We start from the raw sequence: 18,100 nt of genomic DNA on the forward strand, positions 1-18,100 counted from the left end.
TATTATTTTGCATTATTTTGGTGATACAGATTGTCAGAGTGGACTGAGTACAAGTGTTTAAACATTTCATGGCTCCTGAGACATTTTGCCAATTTGTTTTCCAAATGGGATATATAAGTTCGTATTCCACCAGTTCTGTGTACATCATTAGGGTTTTTTTGTGATTTTTTTTTTTTTTTTTGAGACTGAGTCTAGATCTGTTACCCAGGCTAGAGTGCAGTGGTGCGATCTCAGCTCACTGCAACCTCAACCTCCAGGGTTCACATGATTCTCCTGCCTCAGCCTCCTGAGTAGCTGGGACTACAGGCGCCCATGACCACACCCGGGTGATTTTTTGTATTTTTAGTAGAGACGGGGTTTCACCATGTTGGTCAGGCTGGCGTGGAACTCCTGACCTCAAGTGATCCACCCGCCTCGACCTCCCAAAGTGCTGGGATTACAGGCGTGAGCCACCGCATCTGGCCTAAATCATTAGTTTTAATGTCAGCTTTGCCACCACTGGATATATTTTCTTGTTATATCCGGTGTTATATCCAGTGTTACATCTAGCTCTTGTTAATTTATTCAATATAAATCTGTACCTTGTTGTCCTTTTCCATTACTGATGAGTTTGAGCATGTTCACACATTACTAAATGGTGTTTACTTTTGTGAGTTATCTCTGGGGTTCTTTGCCATTTCATTTTGGAAATTTCTCCATTAACGTTTATTGAGTGCACACTGCCTACCAGGTACTGTGCCTGGCCTGGAGCTAAGAAGGAAAACACTGCTTCCTCCTGGAGAAGGAGAAACCAGGGGTGGAGTGAGAGGTCCCACTGGCTCCTAGCCCCTCCCCAACACCCCTCCTCTCCAAGGCAGCTGTTGCCTCCTTGCTTTTCAGTAGGATTTTTCTAGAGCCTAAGGCTTCAGGGCGTAGAAAGTACCCAATACTTGTGTTGGTATTTAATACTTGTTAAGTTCGCATGTGTGTGCTGTAATTTCCTTTTTTCTATTGTTGTTAATATAACATCTTTAATTTAAATACCTCAAAGTTGTTTTATTTAGTATTTGTTTAAATGTCAGCAGAGGATAAACATTTTTCTTTTCTGTTTACAAAAAATAACTGATTTTCTTACTTTATGACACACACTGCCACCATCCTGTGATATCCACTGTTAATATTTTGAGCTATTTCCTTCCTTCCAAGCTTTTTCGGTGTGTAGGTTTTTAAATACGCAATTGATATCACCCTCCAGGGCTACTGCGGGCACCCCCCTCCTGTCGTGGGCAGGCCACCTGGTGCAGCTGTGCCGGCTCGTACAAGATGCAGGGTGAGGGCCCCACGAGTGCTCACTGCACACAGATGTCTCAGCATCTGATGTCCCGGCAACCCCCACCGCCGAGTGTCCTCTGAGGAGACGATTCTGCCTTGTGGGCAGAACTCTGTCAGATTCCTCTTGTCAAGCATTTGGGTTATTTCCTATTTTGCTTTTGTAGATAAACCAAAACGCATACCTATATCTTTAGACATCTCTGATTATTTCCTTGGGACAAATGCCTAAAAGTTGGATGAGCTTTGTTTTTCCTGTAAATTATACTATTAAAAAACTCTTCACCGGTGGCTCACGCCTGTAATTCCAGCACTTTGGGAGGCTGAGGCGGGCGGATCACGGGGTCAAGAGATCGAGACCATTATGGTCAACATGGTGAAACCCCGTCTCTACTAAAAATACAAAAAAAATTAGCTAGGTGTGGTGGTGCGCACCTGTAGTCCCAGCTACTCGGGAGCCTGAGGCAGGAGAATCACTTGAACCCAGGAGGTGGAGGTTGCAGTGAGCCGAGATTGAGCCACTGCACTCCAGCCTGGCGAGACAGCGAGACTCTGTCTCAAACAAACAAATAAAAACCCTTCACCTTCTCATCACTTGGTCGTGCTCTGCTTCGACTCATGCGCATGGGTGGTCTCTCTCTGTCCGTGCCTGTGGTCTCGTTGTGTAGCTCAGAGGAGGGGTTTAATGTCTCATGAAGCCAGTCCTGTTCTCCTTGCTTTTCTTCTTTGAATCATTTTTTAACGTTTTGCCTACTTAGTTTTCCAGATAGATTTTGAGATCATTTTGTTGTAGTCCCAATAACCCCGCTGGGATTTTGATTTATCAGAATCTATAAATTGATTTCAGGGGAATCAAGTTTAGAAATAAATATATATTCTGTCTGTCCATCCAGGAATGTAGTATGTATGAAAATTTATTCAGCTCTCCTTTTTTTTTTTGTAAATAGATTTTGTAGTTTCTTTATAAAAGTCACCTGCACTGTTAAAGCTATTCCTAAGTGGTTTGTATTGATTGGCGGCATTTCGATTGAGGCATTTATTTTGTTGCATTTCCTGGCTGTCCCTGTCTGGTGTCACTGCTGGCTTCTGGTGTTTGTCCATCCATCAGGCTGCTGGTTCTGGGTGCCAGTGCACACCCCTTCTGGGTAGAGCTGGGCAGCGCTTTGTTTGCTGATGGGCTTGGACCGAAGTTTTGGTTGTGATTACGGTCCCTGGAGGTTGCTTTTCCTGCCAGTTTTTTCCTTTCTCTCATTGGTTTGATCTCATCATCCTGCGCTTTTGGGTTTTGTGCTGCTTTCTGTCTTTTTTGGAAGTCGGGAGGGGCACACAAACCAGAAGGAAGCTTTTCAAGCTGATGCTCTGGACCACTGGGGCTCACAACTTGGGTGAACATCAGAATCACCCTGTAAGGCATGTAAAACCCAGAGTGCTGGGCCCTGCCCTCTGATTTCTGAGTTCTTTCTGGGAAAGAATTAGCATTTCTTTCTTTCAAAATATGTATATATATTTTACTATCTCTCTCTCTCTCTCTTTTTTTTTTTTTTTTTTTGAGAGGCAGGGTCTTGCTCTATCACTCTGTCGCCCAGGCTGGAGTGCAGTGGCGTGATCATGGCTCACTGCAGCCTCAACCTCCTGGGCTCAAGCCATCCTCCCACCTTAGCCTCCTGAGGGTGGAACCACAGGTGTGTGCCACCATGCCTGGCTAATTTAAAAAATTTTTTTTTTGTAGAGATGGGTCTCACTATGTTGTCCAGGCTAATCTTGAACTCCTGGGCTCAGGCGATCCTCCCACCTCTGCCTCTCAAAGGGCTACGATTACAGGTGTGAGCCACTGCACTGCCTCCGCCTCCCCCCTCCTCCTGCTGTTCCCTCAAGAATTTGCTAATGGTCTGCCAGGTGATGCTGAGGCTGCTGGGAGATCCTGGGTTGGTTCTTAACCAGGTTCCTGGGAGTTTTATCACTGTCTGCCAGCGGTGATCATTTTATCTATTTTTTTCCTTATTTCCTATTCATGTCCTACTATGTTGGTGAGAACTCTTAAAACAATATTAAATGAGAATTATGGTGATACTTCTTATTTTGTTATCTGACTTGAAGAAAATCCTTCATGATAAAGGTGGGTTTGTTAGTACTCTTGAGAATGGATTTCGTGCTTAGAAAATATTTTTCAGAAACTAGTTTCTAAATGTTAACATTCAATTTTTAAAGTTAGAAATCCAAAAACGTTGGGTTTTTAAAAGCTTTTAGGGGCCAGGCGTGGTGGCTCACACCTGTAATCCCAGCACTTTGGGAGGCCGAGGTGGGTGGATCACGAGGTCAGGAGTTTGAAACCAGCCTAACCAGCATGGTGAAACCCCGTCTCTACTAAAAATACAAAAATTAGCTGGGTGTGGTGGCGCGTGCCTGTAGTCCCAGCTACTCGGGAGGCTGAGGCAGGAGAATCGCTTGAACCCAGGAGGCGGAGCTTGCAGTGAGCCGAGATTGTGCCACTGCACTCCAGCCTGGGTGACAGGGTGTCTCAAAAAAAAAAAACTTTTAGATTCAACTTATGAAAACTTATGAAAAATTATATTTGTAAATTTAGCAATTTTTAACATTCATTTTCTAGAAGATTTTAAGTAATATTTTATCCTATTTTATAAACTTAATGTTAGACATTTAAAATTTTGTTTATAAATTTACTGTAACTAGACCTTCCTAAGTACTTAAGTATTGTATGTTGAATAAATTAAAGTGTAAATATGGTGAGACATAAATTTGCTTAAATGGTTCAATACTTTCTATAAATTTATTAGGTTTTCAACTTAAAATTACAAGTCTCAATCAGTTCCATTGTATATTTTAAATTCAAATCACAGGGCCAATGTAATGCTAAATACAGCTTCATATGGTCTGATAAATTCTTCATCATAACTCAAAAAATATTAATTCGGAAAATCTGATTTCCACAAACATTGCTACATTTAATTCTCAGCCTTCCTGGGGTTAAATATGCTGGTTCGCTGAAGACACTGTCACCTCCCGACAAGTGAATGGAGGTGTCCTGCCCTTGTCCTAAGACACCGTCACCTCGGACCTGCCCTTGTGCCCTCTGGGCTGCCTCATCACATTTGCTGGCTGGAATGGCTGGAATGTAGACCAGATTTTTTCCTGAAAAATACTAGTGGACTACAGCAAGGGCCTCTCCACTCAAATGCTGGAGGCCTCAGAGGCCCAGTGGGCTGCAGTTAGGTTGTAATTTATTCCAGAGGCTGCTTACACCACTGGAGCGGATTTTGTGTGTTTATGGCTCTCAAGATTATAGAAATGTCCAGCCTGGGTCTACACAACTTTGAATTCTTCGTCAAAAAAGAAGAGTTGTTTTCCGGCCCCAGAGGATCATAGCAACTCCTCCTTGTTAAAATGCGTTTCTGCCTTTCATGTCTTTGGCTTGCCAGGGTGAGTCCTAAGGCCGCTTTGCTGACATTTCAGGATTTGTCAGAGAGCGTCCTGGTGCCTGGGAGACAGAAAAGCTATAAGGTGAAGGGAGAGAGAAACTTTTCCTCCTATGTAATTTGTCTTTCTTGGGAATGGAATTGGAGCTTTGCAGGAGCTGTTCACTGTCTGGGTCATCTGTGTTTCCAGTCTCGGTCTTGCTGACTCCATGCCCGTGTGTTGTGTTATTGAACATACGTGTTCCCCTGCATGCCCATGTGTTGTCTTATTTAACATACGTGTTTCTCTGCATCCCCGTGTGATGCCTTATTTAACGTGTGTGTCTCTGCATCCCTGTGTGATGTCTTATTTAACATACATGTTCCCCTGTATGCCCGTGTGATGTCTTATGTAACATATGTGTTCCCCTGCATGCCCATTTGATGTCTTATTTAACATATGTTTCTCTTCATCCCCATGTGATGCACTATTTAACATACATGTTTCTCTGCATCCCTGTGTGATGTCTTTTTTAACATATGTGTTCCTCTGCATGCCGTGTGATGTATTATTTAACATGCGTGTTCCCCTGCATGCCTGTGTCTAGTCTTATTTAACATATGTGTTCCTCTGCACTCTCCCCTGGTCTGCATTTCTCTGTACATTGGGAGTTAGCTTGGGAGATTTTTCTTAGAGAACTAAAATATTACAGATGTGGTTGAGGTCTTCTGAATACAGTTCCCCAGTCACATTCTCTTCTCCTTCTCTTTTTCTCCCTGTGGGAGCAGGTGTCCTGATTTGTGTTTATCCTGCCAGGGCACGTGGGTGTGTGGGCATTCCACCTTTCGCTGTGTGTGTATCCATAGATGATGTAGCGTGTGAGCGTGTCTGTGTATTCACACACAGATATATGATTATTTCACAGCTCTCCTCTACCCCTTAACATTATTTTAAACATTTTTCCATGTTAATGTGCATAGGCTTATTTAGTTTTCCATGCTCATTCATTTTTAACTGTAGAATAGTATTCCATTGTGTGCATATGCCACAGTTAATTTTTCTCTCTTCTTGTGAAAGGCATTTTTATTTTCCTTTCTTACTATTACAAACAGGGCTACCCCAGAATGTGCCTGGGGTGTGGTTAGAAGTGGTTTCCTGAATCCTGGGGATGCTCATTTAAAACTTTCCTAGAAGTGGCCAAATACTCTCCAAAACGATTCTACAGTGTTCTCTTCCAACACATCACCAGGCTTTAACACTGTGTGCTAAACGTAGGATGTCAAGTCACAGCTCTTCGTTATTTTAATCTGGATTTCCCTGATTGCCAATCGTTTTGAGCATCTTCTTCCCTCTTGTAATTTGTTGATTTTTCTGATTAGTTATTTGTATTTTTCATATGAATTTGTAGAAATTTTTTCTACATTCAGAAAACCGATTCTTTTTCATTTTCTTTATGCTGTCTTTTATGGTATGGTGTTATTTTATCGTAGTCACATTTGTTAATCTATTACTTTAGTCTTAAGTCATCCTTCCTTACCTCACCATCACAGAGCTGTTCTCTTGTATTTTTTTGCAGCTTTAGAGTTTGCTTTCCATGCTTAGGTCTTTGATACACCTGGAATTTATGTGCAAGTGATGCTTCCTCTTTCTGCCGACGGGTGACCTGGTTTTCCAACATCATTTGGCGGCTGCTCCACCCTTTTTCCATGATTTGGAACGGCGCCACTGCCTTTGTCAAACACCAGGTTTCATACGTCAGGCCTGTTTCTGGCTCTCGTTCTGCCCCATGCCTTCCCTGTCCAATCCACAGAGTATTAATTATTTTAGCTTAACAGTAAGTCTTGGGGAGTGAAGCAAGAGCTGATCTCCTGGTTTGTTCTTCAGCATCGCTTGACTGTTCATGGCCCATTGCTTGTCCATGTGGATGTAAAGATGAGCTTGTTAAGTTCTACCAGGGTTCTGCTGAGGTCTTTTATTAAAAACAACTTTACTGAGGCTGGGCGCGGTGGCTCATGCCTGTAATCCCAGTACTTTGGGAGGCTGAGGCAGGCAGATCACCTGAGGTCAGGAGTTCGAGACCAGCCTGGCCAACATGGTGGAACCCCGTCTCTAATAAAAATACAAAAATTAGCCAGGTATGGTGGCGAGTGCCTGTAATCCCAGCTACTCGGGAGGCTGAGGCAGGAGAATCGCTTGAACCCAGGAGGCGGAGGTTACAGTGAGCCAAGATCACGCCATTGCATTCCAGCCTGGGCGACAGAGTGAGACTCCGTCTCAAAAGAAAAACAAACAAACAAACAAAACAAACCTTTAAGATATAACTTAACACACCATACAATTTTCCCATTTAAAGTGTACAAGTCAGTGGTTTTGGCATATTACGTTTTTAATTATTATTATTATTTTTTTGAGAGGGAGTCTTGCTCTGTCGCCCAGGCTCGACTGCAGTGGCGCGATCTTGGCTCACTGCAAGCTCCGACTCCTGGGTTCACGCCATTCTCCTAACTCAGCCTCCCAAGTAGCTGGGACTACAGGCACCTGCCACCATGCCTGGCTAATTTTTTTGTATTTTTAATACAGTCGGGGTTTCACCATGTTAGCCAGGATGGTCTCGATCTCCTGACCTCGTGATCCGTCCGCCTCAGCCTCCCAAAGTGCTGGGATTACGGGCGTGAGCCACCACACCTGGCTAAATTTTTAATTTTTAAAAATTGTGGTAAAATATGTATAACATGAAGTTTTCTGTTTTAACCTTTTTTTTTTTTTGAGACAGAATTTCGCTCTTGTTGCCCAGGCTGGAGTGCAATGGTGCAATCTCGGCTCACTGCAACCTCCGCCTCCTGGGTTCCAGCGATTCTCCCACCTCAGCCTCCCGAGTAGCTGGGATTACACGCATGCACCACCACGCCTGGCTAATTTTGTATTTTTAGTAGAGACGGGGTTTCTCCATGTTGGTCAGGCTTGTCTCAAACTCCCGACCTTAGGTGATCCACCTGCCTCAGCCTCTCAAAGTGCTGGGATGACAGGCGTGAGCCACTGCGCCCGGCTTTGCAATTTCCAATTTTTTTATTGCCCCAAACAGAAACTTAGTGCCTATTAAGCAAGAACTCCCCACTTCCCTTCCTTCAGCCTTGGCTTAGCGCTAATTTACTTACTGTCTCTATGAATTTGCCTCTTCCAGGCACCTCATGTAAGTGGGAGCGTATGTTATTTGCCCTTTTGTGTCTGGATTATTTCACTTAGAATAATGTTACCCAAGTTCATCCATGCTGCAGCAAATGCAGCATTAGGGCTTCGTTCCTTTAGTGGAGGAAGAACGGTTATTCACGTGCATGCTCCACATTGTGCGCACACATTCATCAGGTGATAGACATTTGTGTTCCTCCCCTCTTCCGGTTATTGTGAGTGACGCTGCTGTGAGCGTTGCTGTCTAAGTATCTGATTGAGTCCTGCTTTCAGTTCTTTTGGATATATAGCTAGAAGGGGAATTGCTGGATCATATGTTAATTCTATGTTTAACTTTTTTTTTTCATTTTTAGTTTTTTTTGAGATGGAGTCTCACTCTATCACCCAGGCTGGAGTGCAGTGGCATGATCTCAGCTCACTGCAACCTCCACCTCTCGGGTTCAAGCGATTCTTGTGCCTCAGCCTCCCAAGTGGTTGGGATTACAGGCCCCCATCACCATGCCTGGCTAATTTTTGTATTTTTAGTAGAGACAGCATTTCACCACGTTGGCCAGGCTGGTTTTGAACTTCTGACCTCAGGTGATCTGCCTGCTTCGGCCTCCCAAAGTGTTGGGATTACAGGCGTGAGCCACCGCGCCTGGCCAATAATAGCTATCTTAGTGAGTATGAAGTGGTATTTCATTGTGGTTTTGATGTTTGCTTCCCTAATGATTAGTGATGTTGACCATCTTTTCATGCACCTATCGGCCATTTGTGTATCTTCTTTGGAAGAATGTTCATTCAAGTCCTTTGCCCATTTTAAAATTGAGTTGTTTTTATTGTTGTTGAGTTGTAAGAGTATTTGTATTTTCTGGATATTAGTCCCTTATTAGAGATATGGTTTGCAGATATTTTCTCCCTTTCTGTAGGTTTCTTTTCACGTTTTGATAGTGCCCTCCGGTGCAGCAGCCCCCAACCTTTATGACATCAGGCACTGGGCTCATGGAAGACAATTTTTCCACAGACCAGAGGTCGGGGGATGGTTTTGGGACGATTCAAGTGCGTTATTACATTTATTGTGCACTTTGTTTCTATTATTGTTACATTGTGATATATAATGAAATAATTATACAACTCACCATAATGTAGAGTCAGTGGGAGCCCTGAGATTGTTGTCCTGCAACTAGACGGTCCCATCTGGGGGTGATGGGTCAGTGACAGATCATCAGGCATAAGATTCTCATAAGGAGTGTGCAACCTAGATCCCTCACATGTGCAGTTCACAATAGGATTCATGCTCCTATGAGAATCTAATACCACCGCCGATCTGACAGGAGGCGGAGCTCAGGCAGTAATGCTCGTTCGCCTGCCGCCACCTCCTGCAGAGTGGCCTGATTCCTAACAGGCCACAGAACAGTACTGGTCTGTGGCCTGAGGGTTGGGGACCCTTGCTCTGATGCAGGAAACTTTTTACTTTTGATGAAGTTCAATTTAATCTATTTTTTCTTTTATTGCCTGTGCTCTTGGTGTCATATCCGAGAAATTATTGCCAAATCCAATGTTATGAATATTTTCCCCTATGTTTCTTCTAAGAGTTTTCTAGTCTTAGCTCTTATATTTAGATCTTTGATCCATTTTGAGTTACTTTCTGTATTTGATGTAAGGTAAGGGTCCAACTTTATTCTGCTTGGTTGTTGAAAAGATCATTCTTTCTCCGCTTAATGGTCTTGGTACCTTTGTTGAAAACCAGTTGACATATATGTGAGGGTTTATTTCTGGGTTATTATTCTATTCCATTGATCTAGCTAGTTTTAAATTTTCTACCTTTTCTACCTGTTTTTGTTTAATAGTTTACTGTTTTTATCTGAACAAAATTCCTCTTTCAATAGTTGATCCTGCTGAATGTCTTCCCGTAGCACTGGGCTTCCTCAGGTAACTTGGCATTTTGGTTTGAATAGAAGGGTTTTTATTGTCCTTTATTTCTTTTTTTCTTTTGAGATATTTATGTTTTATTTATTTATTTATTTGAGACGGAGTCTCGCTCTGTCGCCCAGACTGGAGTGCAATGGCGCAATCTCGGCTCACTGCAACCTCTGCCTCCTGGGCTCAAGCAGTTCTCCTGCCTCAGCCTCCCGAGTAGCTGGAATTACAGGCACGTGCTACTGCGCCCAGCTAGTTTTTGTATTTTTTTTTGTAGAGACGGGGTTTCACCATGTTGGTCAGGCTGGTCTCGAACTCCTGACCTCAGGGGATCCACCTGCCTTGGCCTCCCAAAGTACTGGGATTACAGGCGTGAACCACTGTGCCCGGCCGATATTTATCCTGTTTTTGACCCCCAGTTCTGTCTCAGATTTTGTCTGTCACGGCTATGTGTTTGGAGCGGGCGGTCGCAAAGCCTTCGCCAAGAACCCTGGATGCGCGTTAGAGGCAGAGCCAGCGGGATTGTTGGTGACCCGGATGTGGCATGTGAGAGAAGGACCGGAGTCAGGGATGAAGTTTCAGGTTTGGTTTAAACAATAGGTGACTGGTGCGATCCATCCGCTGAGGGGAACAAAGGGGGAAGGAGCAGGACTGGAAGTAAGAATAGAAAGTTTCTTAGTCACTGTGATGTAACAACTCTGAACTTTAGAAAAAAGGTACATCTTGGCCGGGCGCGGTGGCTCACGCCTGTAATCCCAGCACTTTGGGAGGCCGAGGCGGGCGGATCACGAGGTCAGGAGATCGAGACCATCCTGGCTAACATGGTGAAACCCCGTCTCTACTAAAAATACAAAAAAATTAGCCGGGCGTGGTAGTGGGCGTCTGTAGTCCCAGCTACTAGGGAGGCTGAGGCAGGAGAATGGCGTGAACCCGGGAGGTGGAGTTTGCAGTGAGCCGAGATCGCGCCACTGCACTCCAGCCTGGGCGACAAAGCAAGACTCCGTCTCAAAAAAAAAAAAAAAAAAAAAAAAAAAAGAAAAAAGGTACATCTTTTATACTTGGGTTAAAGTGAAAAAAATAATTCTTTAGTTGTGTAATGTTTCATATGCTTTTTAAAATACCCATATGGAACTGTTAAAAAGGCAGTTGTATATATGAGCCTAGAGCTCCAGGTCTGGATTAAAGATACACACTTGGGAATAACAGACATGCGTGATACTCAAAGCTATTGGGTAGCTCCTACATGGAATGAGCCTTGGGGCACCCTCGTTTTGAATCTCTGGCAGAGAAGGCAAAGCTGGCAAAAGAAACTAAGAAGGAGCCCCCAGGGAGTGGGAGGAAAACAGGAGAGAGTTGGCCTAAGGCAAGAGACCACACCCTTTAAAGGAGACTTGACCGTTAGAATTGGCAAGAGGAAGGCTTGACGTAGCATTTCAGTGGAGAGGTGGGTGAGAACCTGGCTGGAGAAAGCTAATGAGAGAGCGCAAGATAAGGAAGTGGTGAGACCGAGGATTGACACCATCCGTGAGTTCTGATGGGAAGGGAACAGAGAAATGCTCTGTGGTAGAAGGCAGATATGGGATCTTTAGTTTTGTTCTTAAGATGGGAGATACTGGGATATGTTTTTTTGCTAATAGAACTGACCACAGTGTCTTCCTCATTCCACCTTCCCAATACCCCACTTCCCCGTCTTCCTGAGATAAGGGAAAGAATGGTGGTATATGGGGGTCGGTTCAGGAGTCCCTCAGGCTCCATCCTGCTCCTGCTCTCAGTCGCCACTCCTTTCAGAAGGCAGCTTGAAGTGCAGCTGGGGTTGGTTAGGGGATATGGGTCAGCCTTAAACTCAATTGGTAGACAGATTTCCTGCTATGCCAGGGGCCAAGTGTCTATTCAGACATGGTGCCTTTGAACTGGAGGTTTGGTCATGTGGGTGATTGTGAACATTCCTGTGAGCGCTTCTGGATTCAGTTCCTGCCTCCTCTCACCTGGCAAGCCGCTCTGTGCTGGCCCTGTGGTTGGACAGTGGGGACACAGGAATGAAGGTGTCACTGCTCTTGGGAGACATGACCCTGGTGGTGGGAGGAGTGTGTCCTCTTCCAGGCTCAGTGTGGAAACCTTTACTTCCCTTCTTCTCCTTGTTTCTGCCAGGATCCTTGCCACGGCTGGAACTGACTTCGACCTGCGAACACTGAGGGCTGTGCGTGTGCTGAGGCCCCTGAAGCTGGTGTCTGGGATTCCAAGTGAGTCCAGCGAAGACAGGCCCAAGCCTGCTTGGAATAACAACCTCCTCTCCTACCCTCACCACGGACATGGCCATGGCCATGGTTTGGCTTTGGTGACTCTGAGCTTGCCACTTTTGACCCCAGGGAACCAGGCAGGAGGAAGGGAGGAGCAGGCCTTTTTTGGCCTGTCACACCCTCCATGAAAGCCCACAGGGTGATGCTGTTATTTTACCCTGACCTGGCTTCCCTAGATGGAAGCTTTGTTCCTCCTTACATACTCTGTCACATTTCAGCACTTTGCTTCTTTTTCTGAGGTTAAAGAATGGATGAGAGGTTGACCAAGGTAGTGGGGAAGGATGCCTGAGAAAATGTGCAAAAACTGCAAAGGGCCACTTGTCTCTTGGCTCAGTCTTGTCAGGGCCACTGAGGACTGAGGCCAGCCTTAAGACATGCTCCTGAAGTGGGCTGCCCACAGAGCCTGCCATGATCAGGAGGATGGCCAGGGTGACTTCATGAGCCAGTGACCACCTGGACCCCTATTCCTTCAGCCCAGTGGAAGTCTGGTTTTAGGTTTACCTAAGGGCCTGAGTGGTCATGGAACTAGAGCTGTGTCCTCCTGAGGCCACTGAGGGAAGACCCGTGATTGGCTCCCTGTTCTACCCTGAGACCTTGCCAGGCAATGGTTCTGGCCCATATCCAAGTGCTGGGGCCAGACTCAAAGGGGAGGGGTCAAGGTTTACAGGCTCCTCTGCCCAGTTCCTCACATGCTATATGGCCAGTGGCAGAACATTCCCAGGGGCAGGTCTTTTTGCCTCACTTTCTCCCAAGGAGTTGGGTCTGTTAGGAATACCTGTACTTCTCCCCCAGGATCCCCTGCTCTTCTCTCCCAGGATCCCCTGCTCTTCCCTCCCAGGGTCCCCTGCTCTTAGCTCCCAGCATTCTCTGCTCCTTCCTCCCAGGATCCCCTGCTCTTCCCTCCCAGGATCCCCTGCCCTTAGCTCCCAGCATTCTCTGCTCTTCCCTCCTAGAATTCCCTGTTCTTTCCTCTCAGGATGTCCTCTGACTTGGCTCTTCCTTCTCAGGATTTCATTCTCTTTCCTCTCAGGATTCTCTGTTGCCCCACCCTGAGCCCCACTCCCCACCCCAGACTTCATACCCTGACACCCCCACATCCCACTCCTCTGCCTACTTTGAGACACTTCTCAGTCGACTTCTCTCTAGGACCTTATGCTTTGTCCCTAGGACTCTCAGCTCTGCCCTACACAAGCACTCTCTGCCCCTCTGCACCTTAAGGGGCTTCAGCTCTGTCCTTTGACCTCGCAAGCACTCACTGCTTAGCACCTTGCTGTCCCTGCTAGGTTCCTGCTGTTCTGTCCCTGCCCCCACCAAACTCCTTGCCCTACCCTGCCCACGTTGCTTCCTGACCTGCCCTGTTCTGGCCCCAGGTTTGCAGGTGGTGCTCAAGTCCATCATGAAGGCCATGGTTCCACTCCTGCAGATCGGGCTGCTTCTCTTCTTTGCCATCCTCATGTTTGCCATCATTGGCCTGGAGTTCTACATGGGCAAGTTCCACAAGGCCTGTTTCCCCAACAGCACAGGTGAGGCCAGGCAGCACCCTCCAGCACAGGCGAGTGCCACAGATGTGTTCATCCAGGAGATGGGCACCGTTCTAGGTGCTAGAGGGGCCTTCTTGGTGCCAGATACATGAGGTGGAGCTGACATTCTAGTGGAGGACATAGAAAATAGCCTGATAAACACAAGTAAATAAACAAACACAGAAATATAATAATTATCAATTGTAGTAACTTTTGGGAAGAAAACAAAAAGGTATTTGAAATAGAATAATTTGGGGCCTGCTTTACAGAGGGGCCCAGGAGGCCAACTCTGCCAAGGTGACGGTCGAGCAGCATCTGAATGCAGGGAGATTGGAGCCGTGTGGCCACCCGGGCAGAACTTCAGTTACCAGTAGTAGTAGTAGTAGGTGCAAAGGCCTATGGTGCGGAGCAGCGAGAACAAGAGGAATCATGTGGGCTTCATGGCCCTGTCTTATTCTGAGAGAAATGGGAAGACAGTGGAGCACTTTGAGTGAGGTGTGGCATCTTCTGATCATTCGGGCTGCTCCCGGGAGGCAAAGGCAGAAACAGAGTTGAGTAGAAGATCTCAATCCAGCAGAGGTGATGGTGGATGGGGCCAGGGTGTTGTGGTACAGGTGGTTAAAATGGGTCAAATTATGGGTGTATTTGTAGGTAAAGCCAACAGAATTTTCTGAGAGTCTATATGTGGGGGTAAGAGAAACAGAAGAGTTAAGGATGAAGCTAAGGTTTGTGGCTTGAACTACAAAGTTATTAAAGGAGAAAACCCAGCCGGCGGTGGCTCACCTATAGTCCCAGCACTTTTAGAAAAAGGTTTTACTAGAATTTAGATCGTTCGTGATTTAAAAAAAAAAAAACAAAAAACTTTAATCCAACTGTAAATAAAAGAGAATTTTCTTAAACCCCTGCAGATTTCCTGCAAACACCACACCTCACTCTAAGCCTTGAGAGCTTTCCCTTTACAGTCAAGAACAAAAGCAAGTCACTTCTAGTCCACGTAGCATTTGTAGTCATGGCCAGGTCATGAGACAAGAAAAAGAAAAAGTTAAAAAAAAAAAAAAGAACTGGAAAGGAGGAGATGAAACTCATTATTCTTAGTCTTCTTTACCAGCGTTTATCAAGATATTTGGACAGAGAGGAATAAACTTAGGTAGTCAGTTTTGCCTTCTAAACCTGGGAGTATTTGCTTTCCATCTGAGCAACTCCACAAAATTCTCCTATGTTGATAGATATTTTCATGTGTTGTTATACTTTTTTTTTTTTTTTTTTTTTTTTTTTGAGACGGAGTCTCACTCTGTTGCCCAGGCTGGAGGGCAGTGGTGCAATCTCGGCTCACTGCAACCTCCGCCTCCCAGGTTCTAGCAATTCTCCTGCCTCAGCCTCCTGAGTAGCTGGGATTACATGCCCATGGTGCCACGCCCAGCTAATTTTTTGTATTTTAGTACATCCAGGGTTTCACCATGTTGCCCAGGCTGGTCTCGAACTCCTGAGCTCAGACAATCTGCCCACCTCGGCCTCCCAAAGCGCTAGGATTACAGGCGTGAGCCACCGTGCCTGGCCTGCATTTTTTAAAAATATTTTTTTCGGCCTTTCATTGAGATTTTTGAGAGTGAAGGGGGTAAACGTGCTGCTTGCTATCTTGTTCCAGAGATTATCAGTGGTTTTCTGGTCTTTCTTTAACCCCTCTTTCTCTGGTCCCTGGCTGCCTGCTAGGTTTGAAGGATGTCCGCCCTGTAGGGTCAGTGCAGCGAGACCTGGGCCAGGAGGTCTCCAGCCACCCTCCGGGTACATGTTCGGTTGGTTCCAGATCATCCTGCCTGACAGGCACCAGACTGCACAGTGGCTGAGTCCAGCTTGGGACTGGCCAAGGGCCTCAAGTTAGATCTGCGTGTCAGGAGGATCTTGCTGGCAGTTTGGCTGTGAGGGAGAGGAACGGTCCTCGTGGCGGTTTGGCTGTGAGGGAGGTAGTTTGGCTGTGAGGGAGAGGAACGGTCAGGGTGGTGGGAAGAATGGGAGGTTAGGAGTTTGTTGTTTTTAGTTTTAAGATGAATGGGCTGTGAGCCCACCATCAAGTGATGGTGGGCAGGTTCCAGTAGGAGGGAGAGGCCAGCCGTTACTCCCTGAGCTGGTCACTCCTGAGCTCGGGGGCAGCAAGAGGCAATGCCTGATGCAGATTCGAGGAGGGATGGTGGGAAGTTGAGGGAGGGTTTCTGTCGGTGGCTGGTTCCTGCCCACCTGCTGTGAGCTCTCCAGAGCCCAGGAATCCTGGTGGGGATTGGAGAGCTTGGTATTTCTGAGCTCAGCGTCTGCTTCATTCTCCTTCTTGCAGATGCGGAGCCCGTGGGTGACTTCCCCTGTGGCAAGGAGGCCCCAGCCCGGCTGTGCGAGGGCGACACTGAGTGCCGGGAGTACTGGCCAGGACCCAACTTCGGCATCACCAACTTTGACAATATCCTGTTTGCCATCTTGACGGTGTTCCAGTGCATCACCATGGAGGGCTGGACTGACATCCTCTATAATGTGAGTGGCGTCTTGGCCCTGGGCCTGAGGGCAGGCCCTGGACCTCCTGAGCTGGTGCCTCTGGGGGTCCATTTAGAGGGGCCCTTCTGACCTCAGAGCCTCTGCCCAGCCCTAGGCTCCTTCCTGCACCCCTAGGATGAAATGCAGGCTCTTTCCGGCAGATGCCCCACCGAAGGGTCCACCACAGGCAGCCTCAGCTCAGACTCCTGAGGTGGGTCCTCCTGGAGTTGACTCCTTCGTGAAAATGAAGCAGAAGGCTGACTGGTGGAGGTCAGAGAAGAAAACTCCAGAGGAGATGCTGCTGTTTCTGTTGGCAAGGGCGATAGTAGCACTGCTAGCTGCTCTGGGTTAGGCCCTGTGGGAAGTGTTTTATTCCTGTTGACTCCTCTCAGGAACCTGTTGCACAGATGATGAGGCTGACGTGTGGAGAAGCTGACTAACTTTCTCCAGCCCGAGGGCCATGGGCAGCTGTTGCTGTGCCACCCCCCTAGGGTCTCTGTTGGAGTTGAGGGCCAGTAGGGCTGCTGGGCCTCCCGTCCCCAGGCTGCCTGGCGAAGGTGGTGAACCGCGGAGCAGGGGCGAGGCCCCCAAGACCTTCCTCGGTCACGCAGGGATTCTTAGAGCGGAGCCTGTGGCTTGTGCATTTGTTTCCTTCATGCCGAGTCTGTCTGGTCCTGTTTCCTCTTTGGTCTCCTCGCTCTCATCAGGATGCCGGCCTGTCTCCGCAGTTTACGGCAGCCTGGATTTGGTGGCCATGATTGAAGTTGAGTATAAGGCTTGGGGGGGTGCCTGATGGCCCAGCTCCCTCACGTTGCCTCTGCCTGGGTCCCTTCTTGGTGGAGTCTCCCATCCCCCCACCACCGACTCTTGAGCAGGTCTGCCTCTTTATAGGAAGGCCTCTGCTGCTGTCTGTCCCCTCTGTGAGTCCTGTGAGCTACCAGGGCATGAGAATAATTAAGTTGGTACTTGAGGGGCTGTAGGAGGTGGAGAAGGGTCAGGCGCCTGTGGGTCAGGAATCTGGGAAGGGTGCTAGGTTTTGAGTGACTAGAGGATGTGTTCCCCTCAGGTGCTGTCAGGGTGGGGTGCAGGGTGCTTTCACCTAGAAGCTTGTTACTTGTGCCCTGGGGTGAAGCTTGGTCCACGTGTGCCTGGGAGCCTGTGCCTCTCTCCCCAGCCTCCAGCAGCTGTGCTCATGAGGGCCGGTGGCATGATGGTGGACAGGTCCTGGGGAGAGACTGGGGCCCTTTGCCCTGTGCCTCATGCGTTCATGGGGACAGGGCTGGGCATTCAGCAGGCATTGCTAAATGCTTATTGAGCTCGTTTATCAAGCTTCTTGAACAGGCAGATGGCAGATGAGGAGTTAAGGAAAAGCCAGCACAGGGTCCATGTGAACCAGATTCCTCCTCTAGTGGGAGTCGTGTCTGATGACAGGCTTGTGTGATTGCGGGAATGAGGAACAGGACAAAGCCGGTGATGAGGAGCTTGGCTGTTCTCTCTCTGTAGCCAATCAAGGAACAATTCCCACAAAGGCAGACCCTAAAAATAGCTCTGAGCTGGCTGCATTCCTGCTGGCCCCACCCAAATGAAGGACTGTGTGACCAGGTCTCCACAGCCCTCAGTGTTCACTGGCGCTTGGCCAGGGGCCGCACATGACTCAGATTCTTCTGCCTGGGTCTCTGCCTCCCGCAGGAGGGGATGGGCAGGAGCCCCATCCTGGGGCAGGCAGCACTGGCCAGGAGGGGCCACAGAGGTTTCAGCCAGCATATGTTTCAGTAGGACCCCGTGAGTACTGGCTCCGCTTGCACAGTGGTGAGCAGAGGCATTCGACACGTAAGGGCATGGGCAGTGGCGAGTGCCGTGAAGAAAACAGAAGAGGTTGAGGAGCAGGCAGTGACGAGTTACGGGGTACTGGGAGGGCAAGGCCTGGTGAGGTCTAGAAACCAGACATGCAGATGCTAC

The 18,100-nt window shown here is 47.4% G+C and overlaps 1 protein-coding gene across 11 annotated transcripts in view; it reads left to right on the forward strand.

The window, feature by feature from the left end:
* CACNA1B (calcium voltage-gated channel subunit alpha1 B) overlaps nucleotides 1–18,100 on the forward strand; it is a 248,526-nt gene that overhangs the window by 24,063 nt on the left and 206,363 nt on the right. For all 11 annotated transcript variants that reach the window (XR_008668315.2, XM_055350334.2, XM_055350333.2 and 8 more), the window contains exons 4-6: nucleotides 11,956–12,047; nucleotides 13,475–13,627; nucleotides 15,951–16,141. Coding sequence is in view for 10 of the 11 variants with exons in the window: in XM_055350334.2 (XP_055206309.2) it covers nucleotides 11,956–12,047; nucleotides 13,475–13,627; nucleotides 15,951–16,141 (436 nt within the window). In the remaining variant the exon portion in view is untranslated. The remainder of the gene's footprint in view (nucleotides 1–11,955; nucleotides 12,048–13,474; nucleotides 13,628–15,950; nucleotides 16,142–18,100) is intronic.

This window comes from Gorilla gorilla, chromosome 13, assembly GCF_029281585.2.
Source record: "Gorilla gorilla gorilla isolate KB3781 chromosome 13, NHGRI_mGorGor1-v2.1_pri, whole genome shotgun sequence".
In the NCBI taxonomy this organism is placed as follows: Eukaryota; Metazoa; Chordata; class Mammalia; order Primates; family Hominidae; genus Gorilla; species Gorilla gorilla.